Below are 14,482 nucleotides of genomic sequence, written 5' to 3' on the forward strand. Positions count from 1 at the left end.
GCCTTATCCCAGCTTTATTCTAGCCAACTAGAATACTGCAACTGCAAATCCTGCTACAAGGTGACAAGACTACAAAAATCTGAACAACAGGCTGGTTCTGCGTAGCTTCTATTTCCATCGATAGCCTGTTTCCTCTCCTTTCCTGTTCCTGAAGTAGATTTTGGACAATTAAAAAGATCCTAATCATGGTTAATTAGCCTGCATTTGAGAGTGATTCTCATTAACGCCGCCAAAGTTTTGTTGACTGGAATTTTTAATTGGTATATTAAGCGAAGATCAGTTAGCATAACGGCTGTGCCGTAAGGAGGTATTTACAGTATGAGTGGAATAGAATTCATATTGAAAAATTAATAAAAAATGGAGACAGAGAAAGATGATGCCTATCAGTGGCATTAACGGGCAAGTTCTATAATGAATGAAAGCTGATGATATTTTCCAAGCAGGGATCAGTTGTCTCTTTGTCATGCAGGTATTGGCAAAGACTTATAGAGTTGCAAGGAATTTTCTGCTACACTTTTCAGTCATGCCTGTACATCCATGCTGGATCACAGTCTGTTAAAGGGGGATTAGTGGTTTTCAAACTTTTCAAAGGACACAGCAGGACACTAAGTTTCTTATAGAATCCTATGCCATCTTTTTTTCTCTCTTTTCACATTCAGCATGGTGTTTCTTTCAGCTCCTGCACTCCAACCCACCGGTTCCCCGAGGCCATTAGGCAGGTGAAGCAGGGAGTTGGGATGGTGTTCTGCTAGTACGCACTCATTTTGAGGAACCAGCTAAATGAACTGTGTCAATACTCAAAAGGCATTAAAAGACACTGACGTAAAACAGGGAAAAAATGTTCTCCCAACATAAGATCCCGGATCCACCGGCCCACACTGTTACTTTTTGTTTATTACAGTTAATAGAGACGGATAACAATTTCCTGTTCCCATCTCACCCCGTGTGGGTCTCTGTTTCCCGTTCAGCACCACGTGCGCCAGAGATCTCGAACCAACAGAAACACTGGAGCTTAGAAAGACCACACTGAACAGGCTTGCCAAACTTGCAGCTTTCCTGCAGGCTCTGCTCACAGCGCAAAATGCTGGCACAGGAACCGCCACTGACGTTCCTCGAGAAGGTAGCCAACCTCCCCCCACCACCTCCGACAGACACAGACACAGACTCGATTTATTTCCCCACGCTCCAGCGCGCATTATCCGGCTCATGCATCAGCCGCATATGCAACGCTCGTCTAAAAATAACTAACGAACATTCGACACAAATGAGCCCACCCACCAAGGTTGTAGGCACTCACACCAGCTCTGCATTCATCACGTGGTTCTGAATCGTACCTGAGCCGAGCTTCATGTGTAACAGAATGCTTGCCGGAGTCAACAATGTACTGTGCAAGAACAACTTGAGCAGAAATGCATTTCTCGTGACAAGCTCTCCTGTTTCCTGTTGCTTGATTGGTGCACAGGCCTCTTTACATTTCAGGAGGGTCTGGCTGACTTCTCATTCCCTCTTGGCTGACTGGAGTCCCTGAGCAAACAGCCTTAATAAATGAGAAAGCAGTGAATTGCTGTTTGATGCATTTCTAATTAGGGCCATTTCCTCTTTAAATCTGCCACTTATTGTGCATTGCAGAGTAGGTTTTATTTAAACACCACCTTAAAAACCCATGATTTGCAAGGGCTCTGTTTGTCTGTTTGCCTCCTCCAAACCCACCTCACATGGAGTCTCAGAACTGGAACCTGAGATGTCTGTGAAAACAATAAGAAACCCCTTCAGTAGGAACGCTTCCAACTTGGAAATGGAGCTGAAGTTGCAACTACAGTATGATTATTAAAAACATTCCCTTGGATGAGGATGAAGTTACTGTATAGTTTCCAAGGTAACATGCAGCATGCTTATTTATAATGTTCTAAAGAAACCATCCTTTCAGGTGAAGAAGCTATTAAATACAGAAGCAATTAAATAAATATCTGAAAAGCAGATGAGATTGGAGTTCAGATTTAAAACGACCTTCAAATTTACACATATTTACACATCAGGGAGCCACAATCAGAAGTTAACAGTGGACAATAAGTTAAGATAATAAGTTTTAGTTAAAAAAAACAAGTCAACACCTATCTGTTTAGATTTCACATACAGTATGTAATATTCTTCTCTTTGAGAATGCAACTGAATCACAATAATAGAGTAAGAACATAAGAATATGTACTGTAAAAATTTAAGGAAGGGTACAGCTAAGAATGCTAGTTTGGTACTTTAATAGCTTACAGAAACTACATTTCCTTCACCTGTTTCTTAAAAGAATCAAGAATATAGAACCTAAGCACTTCCACCTAATTTGAAATAATCTATTTAAAAAAACAACAACATTCTCACTTTCTGGGGGAAAAGTACTGTATTTGGGAAAGCACAACACTTTATGAATTTAAGAATGTTAGATTCTTTGGCTCCAAGCACTGAGTCACGCAGCTCTCCAGACAGCCCTGCTTTGAGCCTGGGCTGCACTGTTAACACACTGGGATTCTGCAAGTGGCTCCACTGCTGGCTAAGACCTGACTTGGTTTGGTCAGGAGAAGTATTTCTGTGCAGCGCTGATCACGTGTGTCCCTGTGAGACCACAATGTTGCGTAAGACGCTCTGCCAATCAATTTGAACTCTCCCGTAAGGCACCTAGGACCTTGCAGTGTGTAAAATGGCAAGTGGCTTGACAGTGCAGACTCCAGAAGAAAGCTCCATACCCTGTGGGCAAAGGGCAAAGGTCAAAGGCTGTCTCGATTCACAGTTGACAATTCCAAACTGGAAGAATATTTGGCAATTAAAAAAAAACACATCAGAAGACTTTGAACTCTTGTCTTTTAATCCTTACATCCTTGCACTAATAATTGTTGAGAGACAATTAAGCACGTCATATTAAATTGAATTTGTAGCTTTTAATAATTTATTGTCTACATATAATTCTGATTCCTATCACAAGTCATAAACCCAGCAGGTCTGAAGGGAAAACTAAGATCAGGGAGGGGGAAACAGAAGCTTCATTTACAACAAAAATGTACTCTCATTTAGAGTGAGAGTGATGAGAATGCATCCCTTGGATATGTCTTATTTAACCAATTTGTTTATTTGAAATTCATGTGGAGTGCCAGTCAGCCAGTTGAAGTTTAACATCTTGTCTGACAGCCGGCTGGCGACAGCATTCCCAAAGAATAGGCTGAAATCCTTCTTGGTTAAAATTACAAACCATAAATACAAGCTGCTGGTTAATTATTGACGGAGCGAAGAGCTTGTAACTGCACTCCTCCTTGGGAAGACTCCTTCATGAGAGATCCTGTTCAAAAGGGTGTGTTGTCCCAGCTAACCTTCCCCTGTCAAGACCGAAGGCTCCACCTGACTCTACGTTATGAACATAAGAACGTAACATATCTTCAATTTCTTCCTCTTGGGTTTCACACTTCTTCTGTGTCTGTAACACATCACCCCTTCTTTGCCTGTCAATTTAGATTCCAAGCCTCAGAATCATGATGAGCTCATATATTTTACCAACACGTAATGTGTCTGGCCACCAAAAGCACACTGCTTTCCTGCTCTGTTCCTATAATGTCCTAGCACATCCTACTCAGATAGTTCTACACAGTAAATATACTGAGGAACACTAAAAATGCAACACATGTTACTGGTTGCACTATTCATTTGAACAGTACAGCAGCTTCCAGTGTATACTGTATACATTTTTTGCTTTATTGGTTTGGTGTTGTTTCTGTTGATTCCGCTGTTGTTGTTGTTGTTGACAAATCCTCACAGAGCATTATTGTTGCTGTTTATTTGTCCTGGTGGTTCAAACATTTCTGTTTGCCTGTATTATTAATGCACCATTTACTACTTAGAAACGACTGCATGATTTACTGCTTACAACTAATTGCTTTATGTAAAACACTATTGCTTTATGGAACACAAACACTACCCTCTGTTTATTTGTGTATAAGATAAATGTCTTTTTGCACAAGGTTGCATAACAATGGAAAGATATGATGAACACTGGTACTGTGAAAAACACACAAAAAAACGAAAACCAGTAAAGCACAGAGCATAAAGGATTCAGGTACATTTCTGCTTCACCTGGTGAACCATGAGGATAAAATACAGAATGCAGTTTCATTACAACTGGGAGTCTGCAATTTTACAACAGGGTGTTTTTTGAGAATAAGAAACTCAATCTGAAATACGATGCCACCTCACTGAACAGCAGAGGAAATGTGAGACTTAAGCAAAGCGATAAGTTTGCAAACTTCCTTAAAACCCATCTAACAGTTGACTTTAATAACAGTAATGCTTTAATCCTCGCACTTTTGCATGCATTGAGGTTTTGATGCACATCTTTGTCACAAAAAGAGATTTTCCTTAAAAGAAAACTCCATTTGAGCTAAATCCATGGAGATGCTGGCTTAGAAAAATAAATTCTTAGGCTGTTCTGCTTATAATCAGTTTTGTTTGGTATTAGCAGTCACCAGAACTGTTGTTTGGCATTATCACTTGTATGGAAGATTCTCGTGGCCTGTAATTAGTTGTACAAACTTAGGTTTTCCCCGGAAGCAGTCTTTGTGTTTAAAGGTGATGTTCAAAGCAGCTTAACAAATGGAGATCAGTAAGCCACTAAATAATAATAATAATAATGACGATGATGATGATGACTTTTATTTATAAAAAGTCTTTCCAAACCCGAGAATGCTGTAATATCATGGTGCGAATGATCTTATAACAAGCTCATCTTTGTCAGCATCGGATTCATCCAATTAATGAAGCTGGTGCAATGATTAGAAAAACTTAAAAAATGACCCAGTTGGCACGGCGGAACTCGAGAGCAGGTGCACAGATCGCTACACCACCACTCTGACATGTCGAAACAAAACAGGGCAGTTTGGAACAGGAATGCTTCTTCTGGTGCCAGGCATGCTTTTAAGATTATAAGAGGGTGTGTGAAAGATGAATCGCTGGGCAGCAGCTTCACTCGGGTGCTCTGCTCATGAATTTTAGCCTGAATTTTAGATTAATTTCACACTGGTGCATTGATTCACCTGGGCAGAGCTCTCGTTCCTTCAGAAACTCTCGAGTACGAGTACGAGTACGAGTACGATTCAGACGGGATTCTTCCAGGGCTTCGCCTGAGTTAGCGAGATGGGCTTTGCGAAGTTTGTGTCAGAAAATACAAATCCAGACAACGTAAGATTGCCGGTGCACACGCAGGACCACAAAGAAATTCAGCACCCTGTGTGCTGTCCAGTCTCAACCCCTGTACGGGTTTTTCGCCCACTGCACATCAGTTCATTCCTGGGATGTTTGGAAGGGCTTTCCCTTTGTGTTTCATCGAAGCCTTTTAAGGGTTTGAGAACCGCCATTACCTTTACGAGTTGCTGAGAGAAAGGAAAAATAAAATAAGCTGAACTGAGCAAAACTATTTCAATCATGGTGCACAGCACTACATAGCAGTCCTGCAGGTTTGGTAATTAGAAACAAATGTTGTGTCCAAATCCAACACCATCAGTTTGCAGCGACTGGGTCTCTGATTATAAAAGCCACTTTTTGGTTACTGCTGTGGTGCTTTCCCGTTCACTTTCCCGTTCGTGCTTGTTACATAAGAACGTTTTATATCAATCGTGGTGATTAATGAAGTCAGAAAATGACAGCCATGATGATGAGGGAATTAGATTTAAAAATCTGTCCCCTATCTCAGACAAATTCAAAAGCTTAATTTCTATATTGTGTTTGCACGTGAATCACCCCTTGACTCGAGACATCTTCAGGGTGTCTAAGTCACAGCGGATGTTTAGTGGTGCACTAAACCATTGCAGCACTGATAGAATAAATTTTATATGCTAAGAGGGGAACAGGTCTTAAATGATTCAGCAGGCCACAAATTTTTACAGACTTACTACTGAAAAAAAAAAAGAATATATATACAGTATTAAACGAAGTGTAGCAGGAAGAAAGTGTTAACCATTGCAGCATCTCTCCCACTCTTTACCCACAGATCCATGATTCAGACGCACACAGAGAAGTTTGAGAATCAAACGGGACAAATAAAACACCAGATCTGATGACGGAAACAAACATTTTTGTATCATCGCCCTCTGTCCCTTGAAACCACTCTAGACACTAAGGAAACATAAAATCTGCTCTTGATCTTTTATTAAAAAAATGTTTGATTGACTGTGTGCTTGTGATGCTCTAAGCAGGCGCAGTACTGGCTCACTAGCAGCTAATGGACCTAGGGTCTGACATTTAAGACCCAACTCAGTGAGTGTGCAGGCCATAGAGATGTGGCCATGTGTGCTGAACGCTACTGCCGTCACCCAAGCTGACTGCTTGACCGCAGCTGTCCCATTCCCAGCATGCCTCTTGACCGCTTGGTTCGTCAGAGCCGTTTCTGGCCCGGGGCTCACAGTTTCTGGGCTGCCCTGAGTTTGGCCGAACGCCCGCGTGGGTTCTCCTCCACGTCTTGAGGCCGGGGAGTCATCACCTTCTTCTGCAGCTGAGACCAGCCGCTCGCCCCGCTGGGCTCCCCCTCCTCCTCCTCCTCCTCCTCCTCCTCTTCCTCCCCGTCCTCCCTGCCCCCCTGCCTTCCCCGGCGGATCTTCTGGCGGACGCTGCGGCTGCGGGGCCCGGCCACGTCCTCTCCGCGCAGGAAGCGCTTGGCGAGGCGGTCCTCCAGGGAGTGGAAGGTGAGGACCGCCAGGCGGCCCCCCGGGCGCAGGAAGGAGTGGGCCGCCTGCAGGCCGGCGTGCAGCTCGTGGAGCTCGTTGTTCACGAAGATGCGCAGGGCCTGGAAGGTCTTGGTGGCGACGTGGGCAGGCCGCTGCAGCAGGTCCTTCCTGGCGTAGAGGGCGGCAGCAGGGAAGGCACCTGGAGATGGAGAAGATGAGATCAGTACCTGGATGGGAGACCTCCTGGGAAAAACTAAGGTTGGTGCTGGAAGAGGTGTTAGTGGGACCAGCAGGTGGTCTGTGTGGGTCCTAATGCCCCAGTACAGTGACAGGGACACTATACTGTAAAAAGGCGCCGTCCTTCGGATGAGACGTAAAACCGAGGTCCTGACTCTCTGCAGTCATTAAAAATCCCAGGGTGTTTCTCCAAAAGATTAGGGGTGTTATCCCGGTGTCCTGGCCAAATTTCCCCCTGGCCTTTACCAGTCATGGCCTCCTAATAACCCCCATCTCTGAACTGGCTTCATCACTCTGCTCTCCTCCCCACTGAGAGCTGGTGTGTGTGAGAGGACTGGTGCATCATCCAGGTGGGGCTGCATACTGGTGGGGGTGGAGGGGGATCCCCATGACCTGTAAAGAGCTTGAAGCAGAGTGTCCAGAAAAGCGCTATATAAGTGTAAGGAATTATTATTATAACGACAAGGCTGCAGGGTTCATTGGTACAGTATATCGACATAGTTCAGGAAAAGCTGGTGAAAAACCATCAGGCCTGTTAAAACGGAGACAGATCACACCTATGATTTTAGGTTCTGTGTTTTTTTTTGTTTTCCACCCTAGCTGCACACCACCACCTATAGAATATTGTTCTGGGCACTTGACTTCCACACAGCCTGCCAAGAAAATAAGTCATTTTCGAAAGCAGTAACGTTGTTGAGCGCACGCCAGACTTCATGTTAGTAGTGCCCAATGGCTGTTAAGATACTGTGCAAGCAAACCCCATTGTGACTCTATCAAGGACTGTATATAAAAAATGCATGGTATGGCACATTAAATTTAACCATTTTTAAACAACTCCTTGTTGCAGAAATCGCATTATGCAGGGGTGAATGTCCTCTTTGCCTGGCTACCAGCAGCCTCGTGACCTTGGGGACTGATCTGGTCAGGTCTCAGGAGCCCAGCAAAGCCAGGCCTGGTCAGTACTGGGATGGGTGACCCCGGGTTGCTGCTGTAAGTGGTGATAGTGGACCAATAGCCGGTGTGGTTTTCTGTGGCCCAGAATTCCCACACCAGTGCCCCTGTATGGTGAGGAGGCCACTGAAGCTCCCAGGGCCGTAAGAGAAGGTTGTTACAACAACTACGGTGAATTGGCTTCTTTCTGCTCTGGGTTTGTACAATCTGTTCTCCTTAACGTTCCACCTTAATTCAGCTGGTGAAGTAATATCTCTGTCTTCATAGAGACAATACCTCTGTCCAGTCTGCTGTGCAGTGGGGCCGCAGGCACACAACTACTGCTCTGCGTCACCCAGGCGGATGAAGTGATCCCCCTCTTATAGGTAAAGTCCTTTGGGATGAAAAGTATAAACTAAACGCAATGAACTCATTTACTGTATATTGTAGCAGTGCAGGATTCATGCTTGTTTATTTAAATCTGTTTTAGTTTCTTGAAAGTACAAAACTGCCAGCGAAGCCGATGGAAAATTACCTACAGCTCTGTCCATCACAGGCTTCTGCCAAACAAAGGCTCAGCAAAAAGCAGTGCTGATCTCGAGTGGTCGAGTGAGCATGTTCCAAGATATTTGACTTTACTCCTCCACAACTCCAACTCAGAATTACCAGTCTGTGGTCACAAAGAAGTCCTACAGAACAAAGCCCTGTGCTGACTAAGACATTAGAATAGGGGTGTGTGTGTGTATATATGTATTTCTATTTTGTAGTAAAGTGATGTGTCACAGCTTTGTGCTGAACACTCCACTTTGTCATGGGTCATCTAAGCCAGATAAAGTCAGTCCCACGAACACAAATCATTTTAAAATAGATCCTTCAGTGGTATTATTATATGCAATCAAAGAGCATTCCAAACCCACTTGCTCAAAAATTCAGTCTGTCAAACAATATATTGCTAGTACCCACGTCTCAAAGTAGTGTACCACTGTCGTTTCATATCTTCCACTAAAGTGTTAGTATATTTCCGATCGTTACAGCAGAGGAATTTAAGCAGCCGTTCTTATTCTCTTAAAGTAGCTTTGTGTCCTGCGAAGAGCATGTTATTTAATCATGTTCAGATCTGTGCAGAGAGCACTGCTTCATCTGATGAAAAGACTCTTTCTCCGGTTTCGTCCACAACAAGACGCAGTCCACGCAGCACAAGACGGCTTCTCTTGAAATTTCAGCACCTCCCAGTCTTCATGCAGAATTCAGCCTGAATTTCATTGTCCGTGCGCCAGAGTGCAATTCTAATCTTCTGGAGCACTCGCCGAGTCTGGGTGAGTCATTGAATCAATACGAAATGGAACCATCCTTCTGAATACATATTCAACATTAACCACTTGCCCTTTCATTCGGTTTTAAATGTCCAGGCCACGCAACGATGTGAATGATCCTTCCTGACCTGTTTCACTAAAACTGTACAGTGTATGTTCTCAGTTTAACAGTCATTACTACAATGTCTGTGTGTCAAATTGAGTTTCTTAGTGACACGGCATAAGGAATTTTGAAATTCTCTGAACTAGACAAAAAGGCTTACAAATGAGAGGACTCCATCCAGCCTGTTTGGCAGCAGTTAGTTGATCCAAGGAGCCCGACATGTCTTGATCCAGACATTGCTTGAAAGTAACCAGGGTATTCAGGGCTTGTTCCAAACCCCCACCATCCTTTGTGTAAAGACATGCCTCTGTCACTGTTAATTCTGAGGTAATCCCCTGTGTTGACTTCGTCAGTGCCTTTGAGGATTTTTAACACTTAAATCTGGTCCCCTTATAGCCTTGAACTTAGAACCACCTGTCTGAAATTAATAAAACACAAAAGTTGGATGCTATAAATCACTGATATAAATGTCTAATGTCTAACTTCCATATGATGGGTCAGGAGAAAGAGTGGGTCTTCTGAAACAATACTTTTTTCCTAATCACTGGTCACTGTTCTTGTGGGATGAACTTGAAAGGTATGTTATAGTGATATGTTGCCAAGGAATCAAAAGCAGCTGTTGGAATAGCTCAGTGGTATTAGGCATTTCATAATTTCATATGTAAAAGTCCTAGTATTATTGGTCCTTTACATACTGAATCAATTAATTCCATATACCGAGCTAAAAAAAAAAACTCTGCCGCTTTGTTAGCGTATGATTTACAGCTTAGCCTTCAAACGTGTGGGCCTGAAAGTGTGTGCACGACGTAAACTCACATTCTCTCTTAATTTAGGAAAATACTTTGTGAAAATACAGACTTCTGAAAATACACCACTGCGCTGGCGTTTCGCCACAGAAAAGAAACAGACCTGGCACTTCTGTGCATCTGATGACACTTGAGTTGGTGTAGAAGGCAGAATGTGCTTACCACACTGCAGGCACACAGGAGATAAATTAAAGAGAGATTAGAGATGCTCCATGGTCCCAGCATGACCCGAACTGATTGATTACCAGTGTGCAGCGATGACTTTCATGTCTCCCGAAGTACGTTGATATCTGACACATTGAAATCAATGCAACAGCACAGGAAATCCCTGGATCGGCCCAGTAACTGTCGTTCGGCAGCACAGAAACACGCATTTTTAACTTCTCAAAGAACCAACCAAGTCAGGCTGGAGAAAAAGGCAGCAGAACCATTCTCAGCACAACAGCTTACACAGTGCTCTGGCAGGAGTTCTCCTGATGGCGTGGTTTTATTTTTAGATGGAGTGCATTACTGAAGAGTGAAGAGTGGACACTCTTTCCATTTCAGTACCACAGGCCCGATTTATCTCTACGTTTCGCTCTAGAGACCCATTTATGTTAAATATATAAGAGACATTACGATAAATGTCCTCGAAAGTTACTCAGCTTTCACTTACAAGTCATTAAGGGGATGTCTTCCTCCCGGTTGAAACAGTACTTGGCCGTTTACTGACCGCAATCCTGTTCCTTGGCTGACTGCCCTGCATCGCCTCCAAGGAGGGTGTCCAAGTGGGCACGGCTCGCACACGTAAACGGGGGGGGTCTCGTTTCGCGCCGCAGCAGGCACAAGCGTGGGGTGCGTGCCCCCGCCCCCCCCCCCAGCCGTGGGAAGGAAGCAGTAAATAGTAAATGCAACTGTAAACACTAACAGGATTGCCGCAGAGGAAGCTCTTAATGGTGCCTCTGTCTGGAAGTCAGGGGAGATGAAACGACAGTATATCCTGCCGCACAACTCATGCTTTTTACCGTATTTCTAATTTCAGGGAATTTCAATTAATTGCCTTCTCCCTCACAAAAAACAAAAGAATCTGGAGTCGGAGCCTTGCTTAATTTACCCTTAAATAATGGGTAAATTAAATAATGAGGTTGCTACTGGTACTGCTATAGGAAGCGTGCATCGTTTCCAATTTTGCCTCAAATGATTTATTGGACAAGACAGGGGGATATTCCTGGCTGGATGTTACAGATACTGTAGTTTTCTCAGCTTTAGAAGTGATGCTCGTACATACGTGTGTGTACACATACAGATACGTTATACACAGTACATACTGTACATGTGTGCACACAATGAAATACAGTACATACATGTCTGCACACATACAGATACAGTACATACTGTACTGTACATATGTACAAACAAATGTGCATGCCTACATACAGATACTTACATATTGCATATACTGTATAACTCCTACAGACTATGAAGCTAATTTTCATTCTCTTGTGTGAACTTAAAGGTGGAACAGACAGCAAAAAGAGAGAGTCACTGACGCAGTACAAATGTCTGATGCACATTAAGGGGCCAGGAAATCTTCAAATGTTTTTTAAAGGGAGTACAGGTTTTCAAAACCGGAATTTGATGCACGTGGATAGATGTTTTATGCTATTTATAAATGGGTATTAATTCATCTCAAACTTATTTCCAGGCCTCACTTCTCACTTTTATTCCCTTTATGTATATTAAAGATAGTGGCAAAAGCAGACTGAAGTATAAATCACCTTAGGCCTTTAGAACTAAAAGTTGCTCCTGTTGCGGATATTGTTTTATTTTCTTTTTTGGTGTGCGCTGAAGGCTTAATCTTCATTTGTGCAATCCACCGAATGTTTCATCCACACAATGAAGAGAAATCATTACTTACAGCCGGAGATGAAAAGAGGCAGCAGACAGGTCCTTTGGGACCCACATGATTTTTGCTGCAACAGAGTAGGGTAATTGTCGTCAATAGCAACAATTTGAGGCCTGGTTGATGAATAGGCCCCAAGACAACAAAACCCACTCTCCTGCCTTCACTGTTCCAGGAAGAGGAGCATCTCAGTGCAAAATGTATGTGTAAATAGTAAGACACAGAACTGACGAAGGAAATCTCACCAGAGTTGGTAAGGCGGGCAGGTAACACAGGGTGGACTTGCACAAAAATATTACATAGTACATAATACTCAGATACAATATTATCCAACATGTGCATCTGTCACAGCTGTTATTTCAGGAGAAGAGCCCGTCCTTTGTGCTGAAAAGCCTTTATCTCACAAGACCTTTCTCAATCTCACTTTTATTTCACTAGAGCCACCTTCTCCCAAACTCATCCTTCAGCAATGTTCAGTCAGAACCCTTCAGAGTGTTCCAAAAAACATTCCAAAATATCCTATTACCCACAGCTGGCTTGCACTACTGTATATCTCAGTACCAATGGACACGCAAGGAGAAATGCTGTTACTGTTTACCACACGCAGGGCTACTGTACAAATGTATGCAGTGAAACTGAATTGTGTGATTGAACCTGCAAGAGGTTCTTGGGCACTTGGACATTTGGATAATATTTAAAAAGAAACATCATGTATTCAGAATCAAGAGCAATAGTGTTTGCATTTCAGAAAAGGAAAAATTAATATTTCTGATGCGTCAAGGCCTAATTATGAACAGTCTCAAGTTCTTTCTTAGAACCTGAGACAATGCAGTAACTCAGCAGTTGTTTTCACTTGTGTCGCCCGGAATGGGTGGTTTTTCCTTTTTCCTTATTTGCTTAGATATTACATATCAGGGGTGGAATTCTCTGGGTACTTCTGTGAATTAGAACCTTGCATTCAAGCCCTCACAGTTCTGAAGAACGACACACAAGTACAGGAGTTCCCAGATTAAAAATACCTTATTTCCAGAAGGAGGCACCAAATGATAACGTTCTGATGATACCATTCCTTTTTAACCTGGAGAGCTCTGTCTGATGTGTACATTAAAATGTCACATGTGGATCTTTTTGACTGATGGCTCTACAAGACAGAGATTAAGATGCTCTAAATTACTGTTGACTTTGCTATATGTACAATATGATATTGTATACATACTGTAAGTATAATTGGATAACGGGTTTTTATTATAGTAGGATATTGCATCATTTTCTGCAATATTATTTGTATTCCATTTCTGCAGTTCTGTGGGGTAATGGATTTACTATGACATAAATGAGAGCAGCAACAGTGATCGGAAAGCATTATTGTGCTGCTGTCTGTAATCCTCTCCCAACAAGCAGCATTCAGAATGAACTATGACTTCCTCAGTAAGTTTTCCTGTTGTAATTTTCTAATGTAATCTGAAGTATATTCAAAATCAATGATCATCACAGTGTTAGAATTTCTACTGTATTTTACTTTGTTTGCCTGTAAGGAGTAAGTTGCAACGTATGCAGCTGTTTAACTTTCTTATCGTGACATTTACATAAAGCACTGGACTAATTTTCCAGGATGAACTGCACACTTTTACATAGTTCCACTTTTGCTACCAGACCCTGGGTCTGTATTTCTAAGCTGTCCCACACAAATCTTTCAGAGCTAAATAAATTAGAAGAGGCATAGAGTTCTCTCATGTAGTCCTAAAGAAAATGAGTGTTGTTTTAACAATTCTTTTTTTGCCATAAGTCTGCTCCCTTTTATTTCTTACTGTACCAAAGGAATAACCTGAGAACCAATTTATACAAGTGCTGAACCAGTTCTAATACAAACTACTTTATGTAAGTTCATGCAGACACATATTGGACATCCAGGACATTTTGAGTCCAGTCCAAAACATTTCATTGTTTATTCTTTTAATATTTCCTATTTATTTTTTTAGACAAAATTTTTTTTAGCCTTAGCCTTTAACTGAGCTGCTGGTTTTAAATGAGAAACTGGTGTAGCAAAACCATCATTCAGAAATTTACAGCCATGAAAAGTTAACACCAGTTTTTTTTCCTAATGAGATAAAGGTGGAAGACAATGGAAGGATAATAATAATTATTTCAGGATAATAATTTAAAAGTTTATTTTGTTTCATTTGATAACATTAGGGGTTTGTCATTCTAATTTCAGGAAAAGGGTGGCAAAAATACAAATAAAAATTTCATGAGTATATCCCAGGTACAGGGAAGTTTTGCAGTGTCACTTTTTGGGATAATGTACTGTATTGTGTGGTAAGAGAGAAATCAGCAGAGTCCCCATGACATGTTTATAAATTTGTTGAAAAGACTATGACTTTCCCTTTTGTTGTGAATGCCAGAATCCTGACACACTGTTAGCTTGTAAACACTAAAGATTTTCCCCCCAAAATGATTTTTTATTCTTTCCTTGGATCTCTCAAACTAAGGTCAACCCATTTATCATAAAAAAACCCATC

General features: G+C 42.2%; 1 protein-coding gene across 2 annotated transcripts in view; it reads right to left on the reverse strand.

Moving 5' to 3' along the window:
* Nucleotides 1-2,833: 2,833 nt before the first annotated feature.
* mettl15 (methyltransferase 15, mitochondrial 12S rRNA N4-cytidine) overlaps nt 2,834-14,482 on the reverse strand; it is a 106,436-nt gene continuing 94,787 nt past the window's right edge. Inside the window, exon 4 of one of the 2 annotated variants that reach the window (XM_088935080.1) lies at nt 2,834-6,891. In XM_088935080.1, coding sequence (XP_088791206.1) covers nt 6,138-6,891 — 754 coding nt within the window. In that variant the 3' untranslated portion in view covers nt 2,834-6,137. The remainder of the gene's footprint in view (nt 6,892-14,482) is intronic. The other variant, XM_088935079.1, reaches the window with a different exon arrangement.

The sequence above is a fragment of the Atractosteus spatula genome, chromosome 16 (assembly GCF_055471065.1).
Source record: "Atractosteus spatula isolate fAtrSpa1 chromosome 16, fAtrSpa1.hap1, whole genome shotgun sequence".
Classification (NCBI taxonomy): domain Eukaryota; kingdom Metazoa; phylum Chordata; class Actinopteri; order Semionotiformes; family Lepisosteidae; genus Atractosteus; species Atractosteus spatula.